At 41.5% G+C, this 26975-nt stretch overlaps 1 protein-coding gene across 2 annotated transcripts; it reads right to left on the bottom strand.

Moving 5' to 3' along the window:
- Positions 1 to 26: 26 nt before the first annotated feature.
- LOC137949857 (alpha-soluble NSF attachment protein 2-like) lies at positions 27 to 26316 on the bottom strand. Of its 2 annotated transcripts, none has more exons than XM_068796069.1 (10): positions 26101 to 26316; positions 24520 to 24754; positions 20848 to 20897; positions 20634 to 20706; positions 20462 to 20541; positions 19968 to 20119; positions 19688 to 19847; positions 19550 to 19597; positions 19273 to 19353; positions 27 to 377 (listed from the first exon to the last, which is right to left on the bottom strand). In XM_068796069.1, the coding sequence occupies exons 2-10, from the start codon at positions 24662 to 24664 to the stop codon at positions 297 to 299; spliced, it is 870 nt and encodes a 289-aa protein (XP_068652170.1). In that variant the 5' UTR covers positions 24665 to 24754; positions 26101 to 26316; the 3' UTR covers positions 27 to 296. The 2 variants fall into 2 exon arrangements, with proteins under 2 accessions (XP_068652170.1, XP_068652169.1); XM_068796068.1 differs by having other exon boundaries at positions 26114 to 26315.
- Between the last annotated feature and the right edge of the window lie 659 nt (positions 26317 to 26975).

The following is a 26975-nucleotide window of genomic DNA, read 5'->3' as shown; positions in this document are numbered from 1 at the left end:
AAAATGGCAGATATGACAACGGATCATCAGAAAGCTTGTGTCAATTGGTGGCAGATATCTCTTAGAAGGTCCTAATATAATCAGATATCAACAGTCCGTAGATCAAGAAAATGAAGGAACAAAAGAAGAATGTTTGTCAAATTAAATCTATTCACACAACTCGAACACAAAATCAACGCCATCAAATAAGAAAAATACAAAGTGATCCACTAAAAACCACATGAAATCACCCCTTCTCACCATATAAATGTACTGTACTCAATAAATGCACGCTCCAAATAAGGACATAAATGAACTTACGTAAGATCATCCTCTTCATCCTCTTTTGCTTTCAATTCATTTTTTGCACGCAACAAAAGTGAGGTTTTCCAAGCATCCTGTGCCATGAATTGTTAAAATCAGCAGAAGTGAGGATGTGTACAACGTGTTGTTGTGCATTGTAGCTACTAAAAATAGGAAGATGGTTATTATTGAGTTATGGGGTCATAGAAGTGTATGTCAAAATCAAAGACTAAAATTATACTAAAAAAATAAAAGAAATTGTTAGTCTAAATTGTCAACAGTGAAACTCCCTAAATTGTTGTAGTACAAAAAAACAAGTGTGCGTCAACATTAATAGAATCTCTGTGACCAAAAGAACATAACTAGTCCACTAGATCTCTTTTCCTTTTAGTTGTAAAAATTTCCAGCTAATGAGTTTTTTCTGTTTTTCTTTTCATTATTATATTACTTTTCAATCACCAAAACTGCCAAAGCAATTCATTCATCTCCCAACTGGGGTAAAGATGACTAACTGGATGCTGTGAACTTAGCATGTTGCTGAGGCATTTTTTTTTTTTTTTTTTTTTTGTGTGTTAAGAAATAGAAGTGGCTGCTATCATTCTTGTTGCCGCCAGCAAGTTTAGGGGCAGCATCTAGAAGCCACTACATTCCAACTTACTAGTGGTGTCAGATGCCACCACCATGTCTTAATTTTCCCTTTTTAGTGGTAGAGGGTGAAATGAGAAAGAAGAAAGTACCATTTTCTTCTTTCAAGGTACATCATGGCATTCAATTTCTTAACCAAGACTTTTTATATGTAAGTCATCATTAGAAGCCCACTGGTAACTCCAACAGAGCACTAGGTTGAATGAGACAGGAACTTATCTTCGACTCTCTCAACAAACAGAATTGAAGTTAAAAGACAGAATTTATGTAGTGTGAAATTTGCATAATTAACTAGATTGAATGAGACAGGAACTTTTCTTCGACCCTCTCAACAAACATAATTGATGAGCCACTTAAAAGACAGAATTTATCTAGTGTGAAATTTGCATAATTAAAGTGTTGAGAGGGATTAAAGATTATAATAATATCCCCACTCCCCTTAAACCGAGCCAAAACTTTCCCAAAAATGAAGAAAATAAACTCAAATTGGTAACTTCTAGCATTCCCCCTCAAGCTGGAGCATATAGTTTCAACTCATAAAAACATTTCTCACAATGTTTCCCATTTTCAAGAACAAAAATACACCAAAATGGAATTCAAAATCTGCAGCTTGTCATTGCTATGTGGTTCAAACTTCTCTGTGGCTTCAATTCTTAATTCTTGTACAAAGTTTCATCACTACCAGTACACTTAAACCATATCTGTGCCCCTCAAACTGGGGAATACATCACTTAACCCTGGTCTTGAACATAATAAAAGGTACTTGACTTTGTTCATCTCCCCCTAAATAGGACACTGCCCCAAGACTCAAAACAAAACATATAGAACAAAAACACAATGAGCGGAATGACTCTCACAACCCTGATGCAAGGGAAGGACACAAGAAAAGGGTAAAAGTACTTGAGATGACCCAATTAGAAGATCTGGAATTAACAAAAAACACAATATATGATTTCAAACAAAAACTAGTGATTACAACCACTAGTAAGAAAACTTGAATCAAACTGTCTAAGAATGATTTTAACCACATTATCTTTCAAGCAAATACAGCTCATATTGGGTCAATTGGAAACTACGGCTTCACGTCAATGAAAAAAAAACTAGGGCAAAGGTTAGCAGATTAGGACAAAGTGACTTAAAAAACCTAGTCACTAGAAAAGTCTTCTTCGCAGTTTGAGACACAATGTGTAGCAAGTGGAAGTCAATATTCAAAAAATATAAAAAAACTCACAGGAGGATAAATATTGACATACGTACATGAAACGTGATTAATCCAAAGCACACAAGAAGACGAGACATAAAAAATAGAGCCAACAAAAACAATCATAAAAACCCAACCTGAAAATTGACCGCAAAACAAACCATGAAAGTTAACCAGAAAATCAACCAAACAGTTGAATACTAAAGGATCATTAGTTTGAGAAACAACTGGTTCAACATTCTTATAGGAAATGTTGTTATTAGTGGCATCAATGAGCACCTTGTACAAGTGCAACTGCCACATCCAATAGAGCGCTGACAACGGCCAATTCGATAAAAAATGACATCAGTCCCAATGGCAAGAATCGAGTCCTTAGCCTGAGACTAAGTTGGCAATAGGTCAACCTTTCTTTACACTGTTCCAAGAACCTCTACAACAAATGCTTTCTGATGATGATCAACATGATCAAGCCTCCACAATTAGATCTTAAAAAAGCTTGTTCGAAGGTATAATAAATTTTATTTATTTTACTTTATTTTCTAGGACAGATTTTCTGATAGAATGAGTTTCCTTGGACTTACAGGCTGTAGGAACATGGGTGTAATTTTTAATATTGTTTAAGTTTTAAAAAGGAAAGAAGAGTTTGTAAACCCTAATCTCTCCGACATCTTTTCTTCTGGAAAATTCCAATAAAGTATCAAAGCAAGTCAATTGGAATATATAGGTTGACTTGATCAACCCACAGAGACAATGAGATTGTCCCCAAATTGATTCTTGTCTCAACTATTCAATTTTCAGCTAACATGTCCTTCGATCCAAACTCCTTTTCTTTTTTTCCTTCTCTCCAACCACCAAATTTTCTCGTAATTCAAAAAGTTGTTGACCAAAATCCCAAGTCTTGACATCAACTTCTTAGTTCTCACTTTTTGCACATTATCCAAACCTTCCAATTTTCAACAATGGCAGCTATGACGGAAATTGGCCACTACCAGAGGCACCATTGATGGTGTCAAAGGAATTTTTAACCTGCCCATGCAACCTATTAAAGCCATTGTAGTTGTCGTCATCTTTGAGTTTGATACCCATTTGAGCGTGTCACAAAAGAATTGAAGACCAAAGAAGAGATTTCTCTTTATCTATATATCTCAATTGATATTTAGAAGGAGAAAAGATTTCTTACAATGGAAGACTGGAGATGAGCGAGGGTAGAAGTTCCAGGGTTCCATTACATTAAACCTTGTTGAACTCTAGTTAAACATGAGGTAGATGAAATAGAGAAGAAAAGGAGAAGGAAACGTGGAAGTTGGAACTATGTAAGGAGAGAAGAAAGAGAAGGGAAGGAAGTACGTGAGTGAAGGAGATTAGGGCTTAAATCCACACCCTCTCCATATCTTCTTATTTATAATCAACTCATACATATGACAAGCATACCCTCAATAAAGGAAACTGAAATAAGAGTCTAAAATAAGTCTAACTTTATTAAGATATTACAACTAGATTTCACTATAGCTCACTTCCAACACTCCCGCTGAAGCTGGTGTATAGACATCAAAAATGCCCAGCTTGGAACCAATATCACTAAGAGACCAGATGCCACTGCCTTCTGTGAAATATATCAGCAAATTTATTTTTTGAGGGTATACATCCCATACTAATAATTCCAACTTGCAGCTTTTTTCAAACAAAATGACAATCTATCTCAAATGTGCTTTGTTCTTTCATGTAAAAGTGGGTTGAAAGCATATGTATGGCAGCTTAATAATCATAGTGAAGTCACATCGGAGTGGTCAAGGGAAATTTGAGTTCAGCCAACAAAGACCTCATCCACAACATTTCAATCACTGCATGTGTCATTGCCCGATATTTGGCCTTAGCACTTGACCTTGTAACCAAGTTTTGCTTTTTACTTTTCCAAGTGACAAGGTTTTCCACCAAACATAGTGCAGTAGCTTGAAGTAGATCCCTATAATTTGGTGAGCATGCCCGACCTACATCAACATAACTTTCTACAAGAGGCAGAACTTGAAATTCATAATAAGCATTGCTTGACAACTATAAAGTGTATTCTCAAATCCCCTCTCAATCAAATCTTCATAAAAGGCCACTGATCCAACATGTTGAAAAAACCCACCACTAACTCCAGACTAAGTCCATTGCCTTTCATTGAAGATGAAGAGGCACAAGCTGATGGGCCCAATAACCAGAGGAAGAGACCTCGACAATCAAATTAATAATGAAGAAGAGGACCAAGCCAGTGTGATGACTTATCTAAAAAAAAAGATGATCCTCTTGTTTTGATTGGCCTGAGGAACAAATCAACAATGAAGGTGAAAATGCACTAATTCACCCTATAACACATGAAGTTGGGGGGACTTGGCAGAAGAACTATCTAGAAGAAATAAACAATGGAAGTAATCAGCCATTGATCTCTTTAACTTGTGCTAGACAATAGCTGCCCTCAGGTAACGTCTCAGCCTAGCTAGGAAGTTAAGCAACGAAAGTGATGGGGTATTTGTCACTTTGTCACTTTACACTGTGCACGACAATATGGGTAAGGTCTCAGCCTTGACTGCTTCTCAACCTTCAAGAGGCTCCATTCCATTCTGGACGAGATGAAATCCCAATTGGTCGGAAGCAAGCTCTCACACAAACAAGTAATTCAATACAGAAGAAGGGTTATGATCGGGTAGAGAGGTTAACCTCAGTAATACAGGCCATCCAAAACAAAAGGAAATGGATGTAGCGGAAATAGATACCCCAATTATCACATCAGTTCAGGTCGTGAAGTCAGGTGAAGAAGAAATCAAGAGTATTTCTATGGGGCAAACTTCTTAGCTTTGCAGATGACATTGGCATGTGATGTAGAAGATATTAAGAAACATCTGATCAGTTGGTAAAAAATTTTGGAAATGAGCGACCGTGCCCAAGCGCTCGGCACACATGGTCGGCTCCACCCTGTCAGCCACCGCATCATCGGCAGCCCCGCCGTCGTCTACTCTCACTCCTGCCAATGTCGCTCCAAGCCCGTGCTCCGAGAGACTTCCAGAAACAGGAAGGTTGTCCCTTCCAGAAGCGGCCAGAACTCCGACCGAAGGTTGGAATCCTCTAACCCAGCTGACGAGTACCAAAAGTCCCCAATGGGAGAAAATAGCATGGAATGGACCACTGTCTCCCCGCAACGGCAACGGCGACAACAACTTTTCTTCCGCTTCTCCTACAGAAAAAACACAGTGACTATCGAGCGAGTCAACCGCATCTCCGGCCCGGTCATCCACATCAGCTTGGCAAGCAGATCTAAGATGTTCTTCGTCTACATGCCTGCTCGGTGCCATCTCAGCCATTGTCCAGCAATTTGTGCAAAATACCATTGCGACGAAGGAAAGCTCTTGCGAGCTCTGGTCACGTAACTCCGCTTTCTTCTTCTCGGTGACCACATTTTGTGGTCAAAATGTGGTCGCCAGGAATGCCAGATTACCCAACTCTAGGGAAGCTCCATACTGGCCCAGCTCTTCATACCAGAGGGTACAAACGCAGGGTTTGGATGGAAGGAGCTGACGGAAACCTTGTGTAGCTTCTCTCTATCCCCGAGTCCGGCGAGCAAGTCCTCTTCCCTGTAGAACCACACCATCCTTCCCCCCTCTCATCCCCGAACTCCACAATCAACAAACCTATGCACAACAATATGGGTAAGGTCTCAGCCTTGACTGTCTTCTCAACCTTCAAGAGACTCCATTCCATTATGGACAAGATGAAATCCCAATTGGTCGGAAGCAAGCTCTCACACAAACAAGTAATTCAATATAGAAAATGGGTTATGATCAGGTAGAGAGGTTAACCTCAGTAACAAAGGCCTTCCAAAACAAAAGGAAATGGATGTAGCGGAAGTAGATACCCCATTTATCACATCAGTTCAGGTCGTGAAGTTAATGAAGAAGAAATCAAAACTGTTTCTATGGGGCAAACTTGTTAGCTTTACATATGACATTGGCATGTGATGTAGAAGATAATAAGAAACATCTGATCAATTGGTCAAAAAAAATTTAAATGAGCAACCGTATGCCCAAGCGCGACCGAGTGTACAAGGATGGCCCAGCCGGTGTCAGAATGTCGCTCCGAGCCCGTGCTCCGAGAGACTTCCAGAAACAGGAAGGTTGTCTCTTCCAGAAGCGGCCAGAACTCCGACCGAAGGTAGGAATCCAACGATAACCCAGCCAACAAGTACCAGAAGTCCCCAATGGGAAAAAATAGCATGGAATGGACTACTGTCTCCCCACAACGGCAACAACAACTTTTCTTCCGCTTCTCCTACGGAAAAAACACGGTGATTGTCAAGCAAGTCAACAGCATCTCCGGCCCAGTCGTCCGCATCAGCTCAGCAAGCGGATCTAAGATGTTCTTCGTCTACATGCCTGCTCGTGGCCATCTCAGCCATCGTCCAGCAATTTGTGCACATTACCATTCCAATGAAGGAAAGCTCTTGTGACCTCTGGTCACATAGCTCCGCTTTCTTCTTCTCGGTGACCACATTTTGTGGTCAAAATGTGGTCGTCGGGAATGCCAGATTACCCAACTTCAGGAAAGCTCCATACTGGCCCAGCTCTTCATCCCAGAGGGTACAAACACAGGGTTTGGATGGAAGGAGCTGAAGGAAACCTTGTGGAGCTTCTCTCTATGCCCGAGTCCAGCGAGCGAGTCCTCTTCCCTGCAAAACCACACCGTCCTTCCCCCCTCTCATCCCCGAGCTCCACGATCAACAAACCTGTGCAGGACAATATGGGTTAGGTCTCAGCCTTGACTGTCTTCTCAACCTTCAAGAGACTCCATTCCATTATGGACGAGATGAAATCCCAATTGGTCAAAAGCAAGCTCTCACACAAACAAGTAATTCAATATAGAAGATGGGTTATGATCAGGTAGAGAGGTTAACCTCAGTAACACATGCCTTCCACAACAAAAGGAAATGGATGTAGCGGAAGTAGATACCCCATTTATCACATAAGTTCGGGTTGTGAAGTCAGTGAAGAAGAAATCAAGAGTTTTTTCTATGGGGCAAACTTCTTAGCTTTGCATATGACATTGGCATGTGATGTAGAAGATATTAAGAAACATCTGATCAATTGGTCAATTTTTTTGGAAATGAGCGACCACATGCCTAAGCGCGACCGAGCGTACAGGGGTGGCCCCGCCAGCCACCGGCCCCGTGGTCGGCTCCACCCTGCCGGCCACCGCATCATCGGCAGCCCCGCCGTCGTCTATTCTGACACCGGCCAATGTCGCTCCGAGCCTGTGCTTCGAGAGACTTCCAGAAACAAGAAGGTTGTCCTTTCCAGAAGCAACCAGAACTCCGTCTGAAGGTTGGAATCCTTCAATAACCCAGCCGACGAGTACCAGAAGGCCCCAGTGGGAGAAAATATCACGGAATGGACTACTGTCTCCACGCGACAACAACAACAACTTTTCTTCCGCTTCTCCTACGAAAAAAACACGGTGGCTGTCGAGCGAGTCAACCGCATCTCCAGCCCGGTCACTCGCATCAGCTCGGCAAGCGGATCTAAGATGTCCTTTGTCCACATGCCTACCCGTGGCCATCTCAGCCATTGTCCAGCAATTTGTGCACATTACCATTGCGACGAAGGAAAGCTCTTGTGAGCTCTGGTCACGTAGCTCTGCTTTCTTCTTCTCGGTGACCACATTTTGTGGTCAAAATGTGGTCGCCGGGAATGCCAGATTACCCAACTCCAGGGAAGCTCCATACTGGCCCAGCTCACAAAATGTGGTCGCCGGGAATGCCAGATTACCCAACTCCAAGGAAGCTCCATACTGCCCCAGCTCTTCATCCCAGAGGGTACAAACGTAGGGTTTGGATGGAAGGAGCTGACAGAAACCTTGTGGAGCTTCTGTCTATCCCGGAGTCTGGCCAGCGAGTCCTCTGCCCTACAGAACCACACCGTCCTTCCTCCCTCTCATCCCTGAGCTCCACGATCAACAAACCTGTTCACGACAATATGGGTAAGGTCTCAGCCTTGACTGTCTTCTCGACCTTCAAGAGACTCCATTCCATTATGGACGAGATGAAATCCCAATTGGTCAGAAGCAAGCTCTCACACAAACGAGTAATTCAATATAGAAGATGGGTTATGATCAGGTAGAGAGGTTAACCTCACTAACATAGGCCTTCCAAAACAAAAGGAAATGGATGTAGCGGAAGTAGATACCCCATTTATCACATCAGTTCAGGTCGTGAAGTCAGTGAAGAAGAAATCAAGATTATTTCTATGGGGCAAACTTCTTAGCTTTGCATATGACATTGGCATGTGATGTAGAAGATATTAAGAAACATCTGATCATTTGGTCAAAAAATTTGGAAATGAGCGACAGCGTGCCCAAGCGCGACCGAGCGTACAGGGGTGGCCCTGCCAGCCACTGCATCATCAGCAACCCCGCCGTCGTCTACTCTGACACCGGCCAATGTTGCTCCGAGCCCGTGCTCCAAGAGACTTCAAGAAACAGGAAGGTTGTCCCTTCCAGAAGCAAGCAAAACTCCGACCGAAGGTTGGAATCCTTCGATAACCCAACCAACGAGTACGAGAAGTCCCCAATGGGAGAAAATAGAATGGACCACTGTCTCCCCTCGATGGCGATGGCACAACAACTTTTTTTCTGCTTCTCCTACAAAAAAAAAACACGGTGACTGCCGAGCGAGTCAACCGCATCTCCGGCCCGGTTGTCCGCATCAGCTCAGCAAGCGGATCTAAGATGTCCTTCGTCTACATACCCACTCGTGCCCATCTCAGCCATCGTCCAGCAATTTGTGCACATTACTATTGCGAAAAAGGAAAGCTCTTGCGAGCTCTGGTCACGTAGCTCCGCTTTCTTCTTCTCGGTGACCGCACATATTGGCCCAGCTCTTCATCCCAGAGGGTACAAACGCAGGGTTTGGATGGAAGGAGCTGACAGAAACCTTGCGAAGCTTCTCTCTATCCCCGACTCCAGCAAATGAGTCTTCTTCCCTGCAGAACCACACCGTCCTTCCCCCCTCTCATCCCCGAGCTCCACAATCAACAAACATGTGCACAACAATATGGGTAAGGTCTCAGCCTTGACTGTCTTCTCAACATTCAAGAGGCTCCATTCCATTCTGGACGAGATGAAATCCCAATTGGTCGGAAGCAAGCTCTCACACAAACAAGTAATTCAATATAGAAGATGGGTTATGATCGGGTAGAGGAAGTAGATACACATTAGTTCAGGTCGTGAAGTTAGGTGAAGAAGAAATCAAGAGTATTTGAGTATTCGAAGAAGAAATCAAAGAGTATTTGAGTATTCTATGGGGCAAGCTTCTTAGCTTTGCAGATGACATTGGCATGTGATGTAGAAGATATTAAGAAACATCCAATCGGTTGGTCAAAAATTTTCCAAATGAGTGAGCGGGTGCCCAAGCGTGACCATGCGTACAGGGGTGGCCCCACCAGTCACCGACCCCGTAGTCGGCTCCACCCTGCCGGTCACCGCGTCATTGCCAGCCCCGCCGTCGTCTACTCCAACACTGGCCAACGTTGCTCCGAGAGACTTCCAGAAATAGGAAGCTTGTCCCTTCCAGAAGTGGCCAGAACTCCGACCGAAGGTTGGAATCCTCCGATAACCCAGTCAACGAGGTACCAGAAGTCCCTGACGGGAGAAAATATCATGGAATGGACTATTGTCTACCAGCGACGGCGACAACAGCTTTTCTTCCACTTCTCCTATTGAAAAAACACTGTGACTGTCGAGCGAGTCAACTACATCAGCTCAGCAAGAGGATCTAAGATGTCCTTCGTCTTCATGCCCGCTCATGGCCATGCCGACCATCATCCAGCAGTTTGAACACATTACCATTGAAACGAAGTAAAGCTCTTGCGAGCTCTAGTTTCTTCTCAGTGACCACATTATGTGGTCGCCAGGAATGCCGGATTACCCAACGCCAGGGAAGCTCCATACTAGCCCAGCTCTTCATCCCAGAGGGTACAAACACAGGATTTGGATGGAAGGAGATGACGGAAACTTTGCGGAGCTTCTCTCTATCCCTAACTCCGACGAGCGAGTCCTCTTCCCTATAGAACCACACCGTCCTTCCCCCCTCTCCCAACCAAATTTTGGACTCGCTCCTCTCATCTCCTCAAAACTCCTTGAGCCAGCGCCTACTCCCTTTCCCACCGAACACTCAGAAAAGTCCCCAAAAATCATCCTCCTACCCTCAAATCTACTTCCCAACGGGCGTCTTGTGCTAGCGCGCTCGACATCATCTATACCAGTCCCAAAATCGAAAAATCCAACATCCTTCAATGGCTGAGCACTGAATGAAGCCTCCCATATACCCCCTGAATTTCGTACCTGAACTCCCAAACCTCACCCCCATGCAACAAAAGACCCCTCACCCTTCCCAACCTCCCCCTCGAAATTAACCCTTCAGATTTCCAACAACCTACTGTCAACCCCCAGCTACCACCAATTGACACCAACCCCATCTTTATTCTGGAAATAACCACGCACGCATTCACCCCTCCCCCCTCAGCCACCTACCACTGCCGGAACAGAGGCAGCCTTGGCAATTGCTTCAGGAGGAGCCCAGTGCTCAAACCCGCTTCCCCCCTGATCCAGCAATGGGCCTATTTATATTTTCGGAGCCGGGTGAAAGATCCCAACGTTTTGTGGAGGCGTTGCAGTCCGAGCAGCACAAGTTCAACCCAAAAACTTGGGCACAGATGATGGAATTAGCTAAAGTGATGGGCCTTGTTTTCTCGGGACCTCTACCTGGGGACAACCATCCCTCTCAAAAGTCAAAGAAAAAAAGGAATGATCAATGATTGTGCTCTCATATAATGCTCATGGAATTGGTTCATTGCGGCGGTGCGTGTCTATTCGGAGCCTCCTTGCCTCTACCAAGTTCAGTCCAACATGGTTGTGCTTCAAGAGACCAAGGTTGCTTCTCTCCCCTTCAATATTGTTCGAGACATTTGGCCTTAGAAGGAGCCCGGCTAGATTACTGTTGATGTTGTAGGCTCGGCAGGAGGCATCCTCCTTATTTAGGACACTGGCACTATAGAGGTGATGGACAGTTTTTGGGGTAGCTACTCGCTCAGCATCAAGCTGTGGAACAAGAACTGGGGCAAGTGCTCGGGCAACACTTGGTGTCTTGTGGGAGTCTATGGGCCTATTAGACAAAACGTGAGGCAACTCTTTTGGGAAGACCTCTCAGTCTGTCAGATATGGCCAATCCTTTTGTTGCTTTCCAGGGATTTTAACATGACTCGGTTTTGCCATGAGAAGTTTCCGACGTCTTCGAGGATCACTACCTCCATGAGACTCTTTGCTGAATTCATTGGGTGTTGGGATCTTGATGAAATTGCTTTATCCGGGAAGACTATCACTTGGTCTAATGGTAGACAACCCCCTGTCATGTCAAAGCTTCACAGATTCCTCGCCAACGAGGATTGGCTTCGGCTTTACAATAATGCAACTTGCAAAGTTCTCGATCGTGCGGTTTCGGATCACTAACAGATCATGGTGGATAATCACTTCGGTAATTGGGGGCCCCCGCCCTTCAGAGTCAAAAATGCTTGGCATAAAGACCTCACCTTTGATTCTTCTGTCCAAACCTTTTGGAAGAAGATTGTTGTTGTCGGCCCGAGTGGGTGCTCCCTCCCGGTGAAACTCATTCTCAAGCCCCTTTTGCACTCATGGTCCTTAGAGAGCTAGTCCCTCTCGTTCAGCTAACAATGCCTTAGGCCTTTCCCAAGTGGCTACCCTTGACTTAGATGAGGAATCCAGATGCGTGACCACCGCTGAAACGGCTCAGCGATATGCCCTTCAATGTCAATTGCAAGCCTTCGCTCATAGCAATCTTATGCACTGGAAGCAACGCGCCCATTTCAAGTGACTCTCGGAGGGGGATGCAAACACAAAATTCTTCCATGTCGTTGCCACAACCAGGAGAAGAGTCAACCAGATAACTTCGCTTTGCATCAATGGCAAGGTTACCTCAGACCGGTCTCTTATTTCTAACACTTTGGTGAGCTTTTTTGCCGGTCTCTATACAGGATGCCAGCCACTTCGACCTTTCTTCCAGAGCAATAATTTTTTGGCTATCCCTGCAGCAGCCACCAATCTTATTGAGCTTCCCTTCTCCAACAAAGAAATTGAGAACACTGTTATGGGCCTCCCTTTGGACCGAGCCCCGGGTCTAGACGGTTTCAATGGTGAATTTTACCACCACTATTGGTCCTTCATTGGTGAAGACATCACTCACATGGTCCACTCGTTCTACCACCGTGGCATCGCTTTCAAGAGTATATGGGCTTTTTTCATTACCTTATTCCCAAGAAAGACAGGGGAAAGCTACCTTCAAACTTTCGTCCTATTAGTCTCACCACCAGCAGTTATAAGGTGATTGCTCGTCTTCTTGCCAACCGTCGTCTCCAGGCAATGCTTCCAGTTCTCATCCATCAAAGGCAAAATGCCTTCATCAAAGGGAAGAATATTCTAGACTCGGCAATGGCTTGTCATGAACTCCTTCACCACTTCAAGACTTTGAAGCTCCCTAGGTTTATCCTCAAGCTGGACTCTGAGAAGGTCTTTGATAGAGTTAATTGGAAATTGTTGGATACTCTTCTGGGAAAAATGGGGTTCGACAAAATGGCGTTTTTAGATACAAAATTGCATCTCCTCAACCAGCTATTCAGTGCTTCTTAATGGGATAGTGTATGGCTACTTTAAGGGAACACGGGGCATCTGCCAGGAGACCCCTTGTCTGCATTGCTCTTCAACGTAGTGGCTGGATATCTATCCTCCCTTATTTACTCAGCCAAAGGTTTGGGGTGGCTCCTCCCTATGGCTTGTTAAGTTGTGGAGCCTGATCAACGCCTTACACTGAGTCGGTTCACGGATCAGTAAGAGCCTTTTGGAGATTTCACTCTTGTATTGCGGTTGCCCTAGTTTTCTCTTTATAATTGGGAGGCGGCACTATTAGGGTTGTTAAATTGGGTCCAAGGCCTATCCCAGAATGACTAGCCACTTAGGAAACCTTTTATGCCAACTAATAAAATCAAGATCTTTGATCTCACTAATCCATGTGGGACTATTCCTTAACAGAGAGAGTGTCACATACAATCCCTTTGAGAAGGGTGTGATACAACCACCTATCAGGCCAGACGAGGGGTCCACGGAGCTGCATCCTACTCACCTGGTCCCATCCTCGTTGCGTCACCAGAGGAAAAGGACCAAATCTCATCCAAACTATTAACATCAGCATCACACACTCCTTTTCGGCAGGAGTATCAGAATTCTGTTCCCATGCTCAAGCAATAGAGAAGGAGAGCTAGAAGGAGTTTATACTCATTCATTTGATTCGTTTCCAACTCTTTTCATATTATATAAAAACTATATATAGCCGCCCAACTCAATCTTTCCACCCTACCTTACTTTATAGGGACAGAAGGGAGAAGGTTGTGAAGGTGGCCTCGTTATCCACACCTCTGGTCAGATGAATGGTGGACTGACCCACCAGTAAGGGTTTCGAGTGTTGGCGAGTCCTGGAATGCCCGTCAAGGGCGTTGGCGCATACCCTGGGGTGATCATCACCACCTGCACCACACATCTCGGCACAGTGGAACATGTTACCCGCATCCTGTCCCATTCAACTAAACCTGTTCCTGTAATCCATAGCCTAAAAGAACCCAGCAGCGAGAGACAACCCACCCACACAGCTGGTGGGGAGGATGGCACTTCTAGCAAAGACTGTCTGGTAAAAACGCCATAGACGCGAAGCGTGGTAGGCCCGCGCCAGGGGAGCAGAGCATAGGTAGGAAAGGGACCCTGGACAGTGGAAGAGCCAAGGGAGGCCAGGCCCCCTTACACAGGATAGGCTGGTTTCCTTGAGGAGAATCCTTCTATGATCAAACCCTAATCATGTTGCATATGAATAGGCTACGTAAGATCCGGTAGAATAAGTAATGTGAAATAAACCAGGTTATGTTCTATCTATTTACTTAATAGTATGGAGATGCATTCATTTCCTGTTCATCGATCCCATTCCATCTAGATATCATGGAGATAAACACAAATCACAAGGCATGAGACCATCAATAAAGCACTTGAACAAGATCAAATTTGCAAGCCCACTTGGGTAATTAAGCATTTACCTGTAAGAACTTAGAACTGTTCCTTGCAATGGCTGGCTGCAACTCGGGAAAATGGAATCAAATAAATTTTTTTTTATGTACTAAATCAGCTTGGTGCATTTAGGTTTTTGATCTTCAGCCATCCTGGTCCTCAGGACCCAACACCTATATGAATCCTTTAAAAGATGCAAAAGGTCTTCTCTTAGGATTTTCTTGTGGATTTAAAATGGGAGATTCACATTAGCACTTTATGACTGTTTAGGCATAAGAAATCTTGGTGCTGGAATCTTCCCCTTTTGGATTGCCCAACAAAGAGATGTGCCAGGAAAATCCAATTCCCTCATGTTCACGGGTGAGGCCCACAAGAATATGCCAAAAAACGTAGGCTTGAGCATGCTTGCTACTGCATAAGAGTTAGAGGCAGCAAGTGCCCGCTTTTGGCTCACCTTGTAGTGGGCACCCGTGCTTCACTCGCAGGCTTTTGCACCTCAGTTAGAACTTGCCTCTACTGCTTTAGGGTATGGAGTCCCCAAATCTAGTCGAGGTGATAACAGGGAACTCCAAGTTACAAAAAAAAACCCTGCCATCACGACTAAGCAACTTACAAAGCAAGCAATAAGGACTCGTGCAGTTTTAGCTTCTTCTTTCTGACTCACAGGACTAACGTCTGGGCATCAATCAAGTCAGCTTAACAAATGGAACAGGGTAAGCCCATCAATTCTGAGAAAACCTCTTTGATCATGAATTTGCCAAGATGGAACTGCTGCAGAGTAAAGATGACAAGCCATAAATCAGATTGGAAGGGGACGACCAGTTGAACTGTATGGCTGAGATTTCAGGTACCTCCTCTGTCTCCTCTTGCGATATATTAATTTCCAGGAGTCCTCGGGGATATCAACTCATCCTGGGGTAGCTTGGAAAATCATTGCACCTCTGAATATCAAGGTCTTCCTTTGGTGCCTTCTAAAAAGAAAATTTCCTACATTTGACCTCCTGCAAAGAAGAATAGCAAATCCAGCTAACCCAAGTTGCAAGTTCTGTAATGCAGAACCAGAATTAATCAATCATTCCCCCCACTGCCATTTTGCCTGTGAAGGTTGGTCCTGCTTCAGGTGGTTTGGACTCACATTTCCTATGCCAGTTTCTTTCTCTCTATTCAGCTCCCAAAATGGGGCACTCTTTGCTGTCACATGGCTTCTTTGGTTGGGGGGCCATGAGCACACCTTTGCTGCCAAGACTGGCTCCATTGGAGTTAAAAGAGAAGACTGTTCATGCCATTTTGCAGTGGATCAAGCTGGTCCAATATGATGAGGATTTTCCAGCTGCATCATTCAGGAAAAATGGAAAACCTTAGCTGCTTGAACTTGACATTGACAATCTGGGTCCCCCGACCCAAAAAAAAAATGTTCTGAAATTAAATTTTGATATGAGTTCCCTGTGTAATCCAGGGCCCTCCAGATACGGCAGAGTGATTCAAGACCATGCTAGTCCCGTTCTTCTCTCTTATTGTGCTCCTTTGGGCATCACCAACTCCACCTCAGCTCTGAATTTTCCTGCACTCCTTAATGGATAGAGAATTTTTAAGAGGCATTTTAGCATTCCAAAGATGATTGGAAGTGCCTGGAAGACTGTTATATCCTGGGCCAAGAGGGTTAGAAAATTTGCTCAGAGATTAGACAGCAATTTTGTTGAAATAGAAAAGATTGCTACCACAATGCAGATTGAGTGGTCTCACCCACCGTGAGGGAAAATTCTCAACAGGTAAGTATAATGTTTTCTGAGCTTGTATCTTCTTGATGATCCATTTTCTAGGAATGGGGATAGTGATTTCGTGATATTGGCAGTGATAAAGGAGGAGAGAAGGGTTGGATGCACAAGCAACATAGTGGCAGCAATGACCAAGAGAAAACTAGATTGATTATCATAGGAAGAGGGAGATTGTGCTTCGGAAGATCCCTCAGCACTGCTGATTTTTTAGCTTTAAAATGGGCATACAGACACTCTCAAAATCTAATGCCATGTCATCAGCCCGAGCTACTATGGTAATTGCAAGAACTTGCTCAAATAGATGTCTATGGTATTTTCAAAGTCTTAATTCGTAATCTGAAATGGATGAGGAGTTTTTTTTTTTCTTTTTTTGAGAAAAGGGTGCAATTCATTAAGCTCAAAAAGGAGACAATTTTCTTGGCCAAAGTATTTTGTGGCTACTACTAGGTCACATTTGTCCCATTCCCTTTTTAGATATTTGATGGGCAATCTGGCCATTCATTTCTTGAGTTATCATTGGTTTAGTATCAACTTAACATGTATTCGACGATCTCCTTTACCATTCTTTTCAGGGTTGTGATTATAATCTACAGTGAGATGTACGGGGATACTCAGTTAAATCTTGTTTCTCTTTTCTTCTAGACTTGTCTAGTTTTTGCATCCCTAAATAGTCTAGTCATTGATGGAACTTGGACCCCTTCCGATATTTAAAGAATTTGCCATACGATTCTTATTCAATCTTTCTGCGATATCATCACCCTGGTTCGATAGGTTCCTCACTTCTTCTAGTGCGACTGCATCCAGTTATAGATCTCAATTCCCCTCTATATTCTCTTACATTTTCCCGGATTCGCCTGTTGTTTCTCCTTCTCCGTCTCCTTCTGAATCTTTGGTTGTTGATGTGAAGATTAATGGGTCTAGATCGGTGAGAGGGGAATCTCAGACACCACCGGTGGGTGCAGAAGTTCCGATGGGGAAGAATCATATGGGACCCCTGACGAGAGGGGGTGTGAGTGAGGCAAGGATTTCAAATTTTTCTACGTCACTGGCTCAACAGAATACGACTGTAAGGGTTTCGGAGAAAGCAAAAAACAGTACTAGTTCTCCGGTTTCAGATAATCAGGTTGAGGAACGTTCGGGGATTCAGAGCAACAGGACTAGGCCAGTTACTGAGAATCGGCTAAATAGTACAAAACCGATTCTAAAAGTTCAGATGAAGAAAGGTCCACGCAGTGAAGAGAACGAGACTAAGACTGGTTCTGATATTCTCTTAAATGGGACTAAGCCCGTTTTAGATAATCAAATAAAGAACGAAACTAAGCAACAGAGGATGCCCCAGCACCAGTCCTTTTCTTCTATGCTGGAGCCCTGCTCTCTTGCTTAGTTTCATTATTTATTTGATTATCTAAAACGGACTAAGTCCCATTTAAGGGAATATTAGAACCAATCTTAGTCTAGTTCTCTTCACTGAGTGGACCTTTCTTCATCTGAACTTCTAGAATCAGTTTTGTACTGTTTAGCCGATTCTCAGTAACCGGCCTAATCTCGTTGCTCTGAATCCCCAGACGTTTCTCAACCTGATTATCTAAAACCGGAGAACTCGTACTATTTTTCGCTTTCTCCTAAACCCCTACAGTCGTATTCCGTCGAGCCAATGAAGCAGTAAAATTCAAAACCCTCACCTCACTCACATCCCCTCCCGTCAGGGGCCTCGTATGATTCTTCCCCACCAGAACTTCAGCACCCACCGGTGGTGTCTGAGATTCCCCTCCCACTGATCTAGACCCATTAATCTTCACATAACAACCAAAGATTCAGAAGGAGAAACAACAGGCTAATCCTTAAAAATGTAAGAGAATATAAAGGAAAATTGAGATCTATAATTGGACGCAAACACACTAGAAGAAGTGAAGAACCTATCGAACCAAGGCGACGATGTCGTAGACAGATTGAAGGCCAAGAAAGCCGTACAAGCAATGAAGGCAAATAGAAAACCGTAGGCAAAGATCTTGGTCCGTCTGGTTCGGAGAGGTTAAACAAACTATGCAAATTCACCAAGAAATTCCCTCCCTTGCATAGATGCTTAGCCGCATTCGCCATGGCGGAGTTCTCCTCGCCGGCTCCCAATGCGACCTTCGAGAGAGCCAAATAAGCATATAAACGGAGCGAAAGGAGATAACCACTCCTAAGTGCAGTTCAGAAGAGACGAGTGCACTTTATTGGTTGCCTCCAGTGGGAGAGAAGATGGGAAAGCACACTCGTCTCTTCTGAACTGCACTTAAGAGCGGTTATCTCCTTTGGCTCCATTCATCTGCTTATTTGGCTCTCTCGAAGGTCGCATTGGGAGCTAGCGAGGAGAACTCCGCCATGGCGGATGCAGCTAAGCATCTGTGCAAGACAGGGCATTTCTTGGCAGATTTGTATAGTCTATTTAACTCTCTCTGAACCAGACGGACCAAGATCTTTGTACTCACTAATCCATGTGGGACTATTCTTAAACACTAAGTGACAGATTTTTTACCCTTTGCTCTCATATCAACAAAAGATTAAGTCGCAGGCTAAATGTTCGATAAATTCAGTCCTAAGCTTGATGCTCCTAAAAGTTCAAAACATGGCATCTTTCTGATTTCCTGTAAAACATTAATACACAGTTTGAACAAAGATGAAATTTAGAGTATGCTATTAGTAGAAATAAATGTGGGGATTCACAGAGAAGATGTAAGATGTTATGTTGAATGGCAATGGAACTCAAAACAAAGTGTGAATATACCCAGCATTTGTAAGGGTGTGTTGCATCAGAACTCTTCAGTTTCATAAAAATGTTATTTTTCTAGTTAGATATTTCAACCGTTAGGAGATTACTTGAATTTGTTGATCTAATCGAACAATATTATGAACAGGCTTAGCCAAACACTACTTTTTAACTTAAAAATATAAACTTTATTTGTAGTTTCCAGACAAGCTTTTTTATGTAAACAATAACTTTTAAATAGCATTTAACCTAATCAAAGAGTACTTTCTAAGAGCTCTATACTACATAGCCAAATGGATCCTAAGTACTTAATTAGTAGTGAAAAACCCAGACAAGGAGGCTCGTTACGCAAGATAAGCAGCTGGGAGTAAAACCAAGTCAATCATAACATTGACAGCAGATATCCCTTCAAAACCTTCAATTTGCAATTTTAAACTTCACCTACACATCTTAGCTGAAAGAAAACATACCAGCCTGGTCATACTGTCAAATTCTTTTACCACATCAGTGAACTTTGTGATATCTTCCTCATCAATTGCAGATGACAAATCCTGTTGATAAAGTAATAACTTGTGTAAACAGCTCAATATCAGAAGGTGACATATGCAACAAGCAACTAATATGTTTATCGTGATCTAACTCAAATGTCATATACCACCACCCCTGCTCAACCTTCACAGCATTTAATTCAGCTTTCAAAAGCATTTTTTATTAAGAAAAACGTAGTGCAGAAAAAATATAACTTACAGAAAGAAACTTGTACTCTCGTGTGCCAGAAAAGGTTGGATCAAGGTCCTATAAAATAATTGAACAGTCAGAAGTCAAAAAAGTTACGAACCAAACTAATTGAAGTACTATGTAGTTTAGAACCAGAAGAATTTATACCTGATATTTTTCTAAAGCATTAGTAATGGCAACAATATCACCTCTGCAGAGTTGGCATAGTCCTGCATTAAGAAGAATTCCTTTGACACTGTACTTCAGAAGATTATTGTTCATAGAATGTCGTGCAATCTCTTCAAAAAGCTCAACTGCCTTAGGGTATCTAAAAAATAACAAAGAGAAAAATTAGTCTGCCACTCACTGCTATCAACTTCAAAATTATTACTCATAAACGGAAAACTACTGCTTCTGGAAATGAATGACACTAGGAAGCAGTGCCTACTGTTCCAGCTGAGCTGCAAACTGAGCAACTTTCTGCTTGCATTGGTTTGCTGATGTGGTCACTTCTTCACTTTGGAAAAGATCAGCTGCTCGTTCAAGGAAATTCATAGCCTGTTCAAAGTTTTGTTCTTGCTCAAAGAGCTCCCCAATTTCCTGCACAGAACAATTGCAATGTCCCACACTGATCCACTTGAAAGTAACTCATTAACCGGAACTTCTACACGAAAGATTTTGAAAGTACGAAAAAATTAAAAGCAAAATTATATAATGGTTGTCTACTGTAGAAGGAAAAATGATAGAGAGATGTTAAGGACAATTTCACATAATAGAAACTCCAAGATAAAAGGATAAGAAGAGAAAAAGACAAAAAGAAACTTATCTTCATAAAATATTTCAAAACACAAAGCTCCTTACCATTCAGTAACTCTTTTTTTCTTTTTCAAGACAGCTGAAAAAGAGGATTCACTAAGCAAGAGATCGAAAGAGAGAGATTACCTTGCAGTATCTAGCAGCCATATTCAATCTCCCTATCTCCAGGAACAAATTCACTGCATAATTCAAGCACGATATGGCTTCTGGAACTCGCATATAACAAACTAAATTTTAGTATCAGGCAACATATGAACTGTTTTCAAAAAAATAATCAACCTTAAAAATTATAGAAAACCTTGAGAAGAGGTTTTCTTGTAACAATTTGCTGCATCCACGTAAGCTGAGGCAGCTTCATGCTTGCTTTCTAGCTACAAGCAGTAAACTAATGGCTTTAGCATCTCATAAGCAAAAAATACATCAACCATGTCTTCTTTTCCAGAAAAGAGAGGGGGAAAAAAACACAAACAAAGGCCACAGCACCTAACACAGTAATAAACAGAAAAGCAGACCTTCAAATGACAGCTAGCCAGTTTGATGTATACAGCTCCAGCTCTGTCCCCTGAAAAGTAGGATGTGTTAATGACATAACACATGTATTTTAATGACAAGGAGATAACAAATATGTCCACTCGTAGGTGCATAGTCAAATATCTACAAATTATTGGCAGTCAAAAAGTATAAAAACTTTGAAACCTTTCAGGAAAAGCATTAGAGTTCAATCAAAATAATCAATAGTAGAGAACCAACAATGAAACATACAGCACAATTGAATGTACTGTCTACTCACATACCCCTAAAATATGGTATAAAGGCTCATATACCCCAAAGCTTCAATGCTTACATACCCCTGGAATACCACTAAAATTGGCTACAAGAAACTTGGCATCGCCCACACTGCAATAAATGCAAAATCATAACCATTTTTCATGTGTGCATATGACTGATCAAATGTAGGTTCACATAAGGAAACCCACATAACTAGCCATTTAAGTGTGTTCCAAATTAAGCAACGCTGGTCCTTGAGGTTAAAAACTCCTTTTTCCTTTGACAAGATTGCAATTACCATTTGTATTAAAGATTTTTTTTGTTTTTTGCAGAATTTGCACAAAGGACATCATCACAAGCCAAAAGCCAGCCACCGCTCTTTTTGAGACACTTTCAAAGGATGATAGAAATAAAATAGGTATCCCTTTCGGAATGGAAGAAATTGAAGATGCACTATCCTCCATGCCCTTGATAAGGCTCCATCTGGATACTGTTACTTAAATCAGGACATTAAAGGGCTTTTTATGAATTTTTTAATAACAACATACCAAACACAGCAATGGGAGCCTCCATCCTCACTTCAATTCCTAAAAGAGAGAGAACTCAAACACATCAAGTGAGTTTAAAAAAAAAAAAAAAAATTATCTCAAAAAGGTGCCCCCTTCCTTACTCCGAGCCAAAACACCTTCATCTCTACTAGGCAAATTTCGGAACCCACATACTTAGCAGATGACCTCATCCATTTTTTCCATAGAAGTGGGAATCTGTGCTTAGTTTGAAACTAGGGAAGAGGGAGGGGATTGATAAAGAAAGACCAGTTTCTTTTACTAACAGAGCTTGGAAATTTAGTGAATGACCCAAAATCATGGGCCCACTTTAATCTCTCTTCTTATCAATGATTCTACAGAATGCTTTTTCCAAATCCTCGAGACCTTAGGCAATGTGATCCCCATTCTACCCTCCTCATCAATGATGTGGGTAAAGCGCTCTCTGTAATCTCTAGTCAGACCAAGCAATTATTCAAATAATATCATCTCTCTCCAAGACACAATCTGCTTTTGTGAGGGCAACCAAGATATTAAAGCCTTCTTATCAAATAAAAACAAAAAAGAGCCTCCTCACCCATACATGAGTAAATCTTTCCTTCGCAATGTTTGTGTTTCACAAGATGTAATTGATCAAATATTCTACCCTTGGATGCAAGACAGCCCCAATCCCATCTTCCTACCTTGATCACCCTCTTTTGTGGCGAAAGACCCATGACGTAACTTAAACATCTCATGATGGGTTGGGAATTATATTGATTAAGCACATGAACCAATCCCATATTGCTAGTTTTTGGATATTTAGAATAAGAAGATCTCTAGTTGGATGAAATTTCTTGTTTGTATAAACAGGTATCAGGATCATAATTCTTAGACCTCAAGTCTAAGTAAACCATTTAAAGTTGACACCCATGATAATAAAAGGGATTAGATTCATACTCTTAGAGTAATGCTACTAGATTTTGGCTAGACACTTGGATTAGTAATGCATCCTTACCAATGATTTCTACAATTGCTCATAATTCTTAAAGTCAAGTTCTTGAATCATATGCCACTTTTAGCAACCAAAAACATTGGGGTTCAAACCTTCATGGGGGCTTAAATTATAGTGAAATAGCAAAGATAATGATTTCTTGTCACACATGATAATCAGTACTTGATATATTAATTTGAAGGAAAAGTAGTTCTGGGATTTCAGTGCTCTTCATAATTGAATGTGCAGTCTCTAACAAGCCCCACTGCTCTCTTGTTTGGAGAATTCCAGCTTTAGTGAAGCACAAAATTCTTAAAGTTGCACAGTTAAATAAAAGGGAACAGCAAATTGATGATTGCCATTGCAAGTTGTTGCCCTGCTAAGTGGAGACCTTTGGGGAGCAGTTTTGAAGAAATTTCAGATAGCAAGTTTACGTGCTCCCTTGCTAGTCTGTTTATCCAGTTTATCAAATTGGTCCATCGCCAAATCGGGTAGAACCCTGTGGTGATTAACAGTTGCAGCTATTATTTCGGGAATCTGGAATGACAGGAATAGGACCTTCGCTAAAAAAGGACATCCCAAAGGGAGAATTATTCAAACAATCAATTTTAACATCCTATTTTGCAGCAGTAAGTTCTTTATTTTGCATAATTTTCCAAGCTCAGTTACCAAGGTCATTTAGGATTCCATTAATATTGGAAAAAAAAACCTCAAGCTTTGTCTCCAAATCTAGAGGTTTACATGAAGCTTAGTTTTGACTGTAGATCTTGTATCAAGACTGGTCGTGCAGGCAGTGGAAGGATGTTAAGATAGCGCGAGAGTATCTTCTGTTCCTTTTAGGCAAATTGGAACTATTCAGGTAGAGGACACTACTTCAAAGTCTTAAATTGCATAGAGACACTTTCTCTGGTCCAGAAATGGAGGAGGGTGATTGTATGACAGTTATCAGTTGGCCCACCCCTCCTTCGAGTTTAATGCAAGTTTGGATCTTTAAGCTTTCAATCAATAAAAAATCTAGTCACCATTTCAACAACAACAAGCAAAGGAGATTTTGAATCTCTTCTTAGGCATCTCATCACATAAACACATTCCTCATGAGGCTAATCTACAAGTTGGCATGAGAGATGGAGTATCTCAATGACATGTACATGCAATGATTCCTTCCCCTTAACCAGTAGTTTATGGCAAATAGAGATGTTTAACATTTGACTTTTGGTTTTTACTATCTATTTCTGCAGACATTGTTTACTGAATAGCCTTACTTTGTACTTTTAGCCTTTAAATGTAATTCAATAAAATTCTTATCAACAATTATTGCAAGTGAACAAAAACTTTTCCTCTTCAGATACAAGTAGAATGCATATAAAATTCTGTTCCACAACATATTATTAATCAGTTTTTGAGTCGTGACGCTAACATAAATGTTTCTCCCAGAATGCATGCAGTAATCTCAATCCATTACACACAGGGCATGTGCCAACTACCAGCATCCATGGACCTATGTCTCTTATACCCTTGTGGATCTAAATCATAATATGATATTAAAAAATATTTACAGAAAAATTCCAAATTTGTTGTGCTTGCCACCCAAATGAATTTTAATAAACGAATCCACAGAACAATCAATAAACCGAAAAATTATAAATAACATGGTGTTGACCCTTAGAACACTTGCTCTGAAATATGTTTAAAAATAAGAGCAAATGAAAAATAAAATAGTGATATAATCAACCAGAAAAAAAATTCTTATGAAAAAGAAAATCCAGAAACATAAAAAATAAAATAAAGAAATCCTAATCATGGGAAACTGGCACCAGAAAAACCATAAAACAAGTTCACAGCAATAAAAGAAACACAACCTAAGACAAAAATGAGGCAATAGTTAGAGATAAAATTACAGTTCTTGGCCAGTTTGTAGCAATTTGCAGCCTTTTCATAAAAATCAGCAGCATCCTCGTACTTGGATCCAAACAATCCCCAACCATTAAGTTTCTTCTCGGCCTTCTTCTCCAGCTCCTCCCCTTTCACCATCTGGTCTGCCATTTGGATTCCCCTTCTCTATCACTGAACTGCTCTCTTATTAACAACCACCAAAACGAAGAAGAAAGAAAAGGGTTGGTTTCTCTCACCCCCCTGAAAAATTATGAAATTATTGTCACCCCCTCAGAAAAACAAATTACTGGCCCCCTTGATTTTGTAAATTACAAAGAACAAGCTGATGCTCAGTGAGTGTACAGGATAAAATAAGAAAGAAAAGAAAAAATCACAAAGAAACAATCAATCCATGCATCATAAGCATCTAAGAAGAAACATGACACTTTGAACTTGTAACACCAAAATTCTCATACAGAAAACTTCTTCTGGTGATAAAAGCACAACAAGAAGGTTCAATGCCACTAAATCCTAAAAATTCAAAACATATCAAAATAACGATAACTTGGTTCTTGGATTAAGTCCAGTTCTGCTCCACCCTTGCAAGCATGCTTAGTCCACAAAAAAAAACTCTGTAATTCATAATAATTAGATACCATGACATATTACTCCAAAATATGAATTTACTTGTTCTTAATCCCTCAACCATGCTTACCCTGTAACAGGTCTTAAACAATTGAAGATTGACTAAATTCCATAACATTACACTCCAAACATTTTTTGCAAAATATTATACTCCAAAATTAGAGTCCATATCTGCTTTATCTCCAGAAATATGCAAACATGCTTACTTAACCGTTAAACCTTAGCTGCAAGGTCCATGTTATATTAAATAATAGAGATATTAATTATTATTGATATTAAGAATGGACAATCCCATGAATTCTAATATTAATATTAATAACAGACAATTCCATGAATCATAACCTGATGGGATAGAGCAGTCAGCTAATAAGAATCCAATAACAGAAGATATGCATAACAAAAATTACAAAAAAGTCGAAGACATTTTTTATAAAAAGAAGTCAGAAGATAGCATAGATCAGGTTAGTTTCCCAAATCGACTTCTATGAAATTTACTCTAAAACAGCCGAATGTTTCAACCAGGGCAAGAAGTAGTTTCCCTCGATCAATTCGATCAAAATATGGCTTTAAAGGAATAATATAGAAATTCCAGAACCATTTCAAAAATATGAAAAAAACCTGCTTAACAGCCAAACTAGCAAATTAAATCGAAAGGGAAGGACTAAGCTCTCTCATAAGATTAGAAATTTAAAAACGAAAAAAAAAAACTAATAAATGGAAAGAGAAAAAAAAATACAAAGAAAAACGAAAACGAAATCTGGGAAGATGTATAGGAACAGATTTTACGCGAACTAATAACGAAAAAAGAAAAGAGAATCATCTGATGAAGAAAAAGAAATCAAAATGCATCGTACATCAAGGTTCCGGCAGTCCCCAACCCTGTTCTTTTTACACTCAACTCATATTGTTTTGCCCGTCAAGAATCTATTTCCGTATTCTATAAAATGATATCAGAAACTCACGGGTTCAAATTACCTTGCACTTCTCCTATATCGCCCCTTACTACTCTTCCCTTCCCCGGCTATCGACCTTTTCCCGGCGTTTTAGGCACAACCTCCTCTCCCTCTCTCCGTTTACTTCACGGAAGAAAGAGGACTCGTGTCGAGCTTCTTTTCTCTCCCTTTTACCTTTCTTTTTAATTTTCTAATTCTTAATTATGACAGATATCACCATTTTTCTCTCTAATTACGAGTACATCCCTACCGGAAACGCGTGTGGCGTGTTGAAAAACACAACCAAAGATCTTTGTCGCGTCAAATGGAAGCTTTCTGCAGCAGCATCCGTAACTCGCAGGATTACGCCGGCTTAATTGAAGGAAAACGATCTTGTAAAAGACGGGAAATATTTTTTCTTAGAAAGTGTCTCTGGTTAGAATTATTCTTCTTGACCCTTTTTGGAGTCCAAAAACTTTAAAAAATTGGAAATACATAAGGGGGAGAGGTTAGTCTACAATGAAGTAGAATGAATTCCCCTCACATTACCTAGGTCATCACAGATAAGGCGTTAGTACAAAATGATTTGAATTGAAGCGAGATAACACGTTTCATCTCCTTAGGCAAAAACGACGAAAAACTGATTCCGCCCTTTCACTTACCTTTTTTTTTTAATCTTTGTCGCTTCTTTCACCCCACCCCCCCCCCCCCCCCCCCCCCCCCCCCCCTTTCCCCGAAATGAAAAATCCCTCTCATTTCCTCTTCTCCTCTCCTCTCGCTCGCCTTCTGCCCGACTTCTTCTCTCATTTTCGCTCTCTCTGCTCCCTCTGCTGGCTCTCGTCTTTGTTTTCTGCTCCCTCTACTTTCTCTTGTCATCTCTCGTTTTCGCCCCATCTCCCTCTCTC

Source organism: Aristolochia californica, unplaced genomic scaffold (assembly GCF_029961685.1).
Source record: "Aristolochia californica isolate CCGP_79_NKW_82.1479 unplaced genomic scaffold, dmAriCali1.0.hap1 SCAF_14, whole genome shotgun sequence".
Classification (NCBI taxonomy): Eukaryota; Viridiplantae; Streptophyta; class Magnoliopsida; order Piperales; family Aristolochiaceae; genus Aristolochia; species Aristolochia californica.
The sequence above is the reverse complement of the archived record's forward strand: the minus strand, read 5'-3'. Positions and strand labels throughout refer to the sequence as shown.

Coding starts and splice junctions, on each gene's coding strand:
- LOC137949857 (XM_068796069.1), bottom strand. CDS start 24,664: ATGGCAGACCAGATGGTGAAAGGGGAGGAGCTGGAGAAGAAGGCCGAG. Junction 20,898..24,519: donor CTACAAACTGGCCAAGAACT/GTAATTTTATCT, acceptor CCTACTTTTCAG/GGGACAGAGCTGGAGCTGTA. Junction 20,707..20,847: donor TGGCTAGCTGTCATTTGAAG/GTCTGCTTTTCT, acceptor TACTGCTTGTAG/CTAGAAAGCAAGCATGAAGC.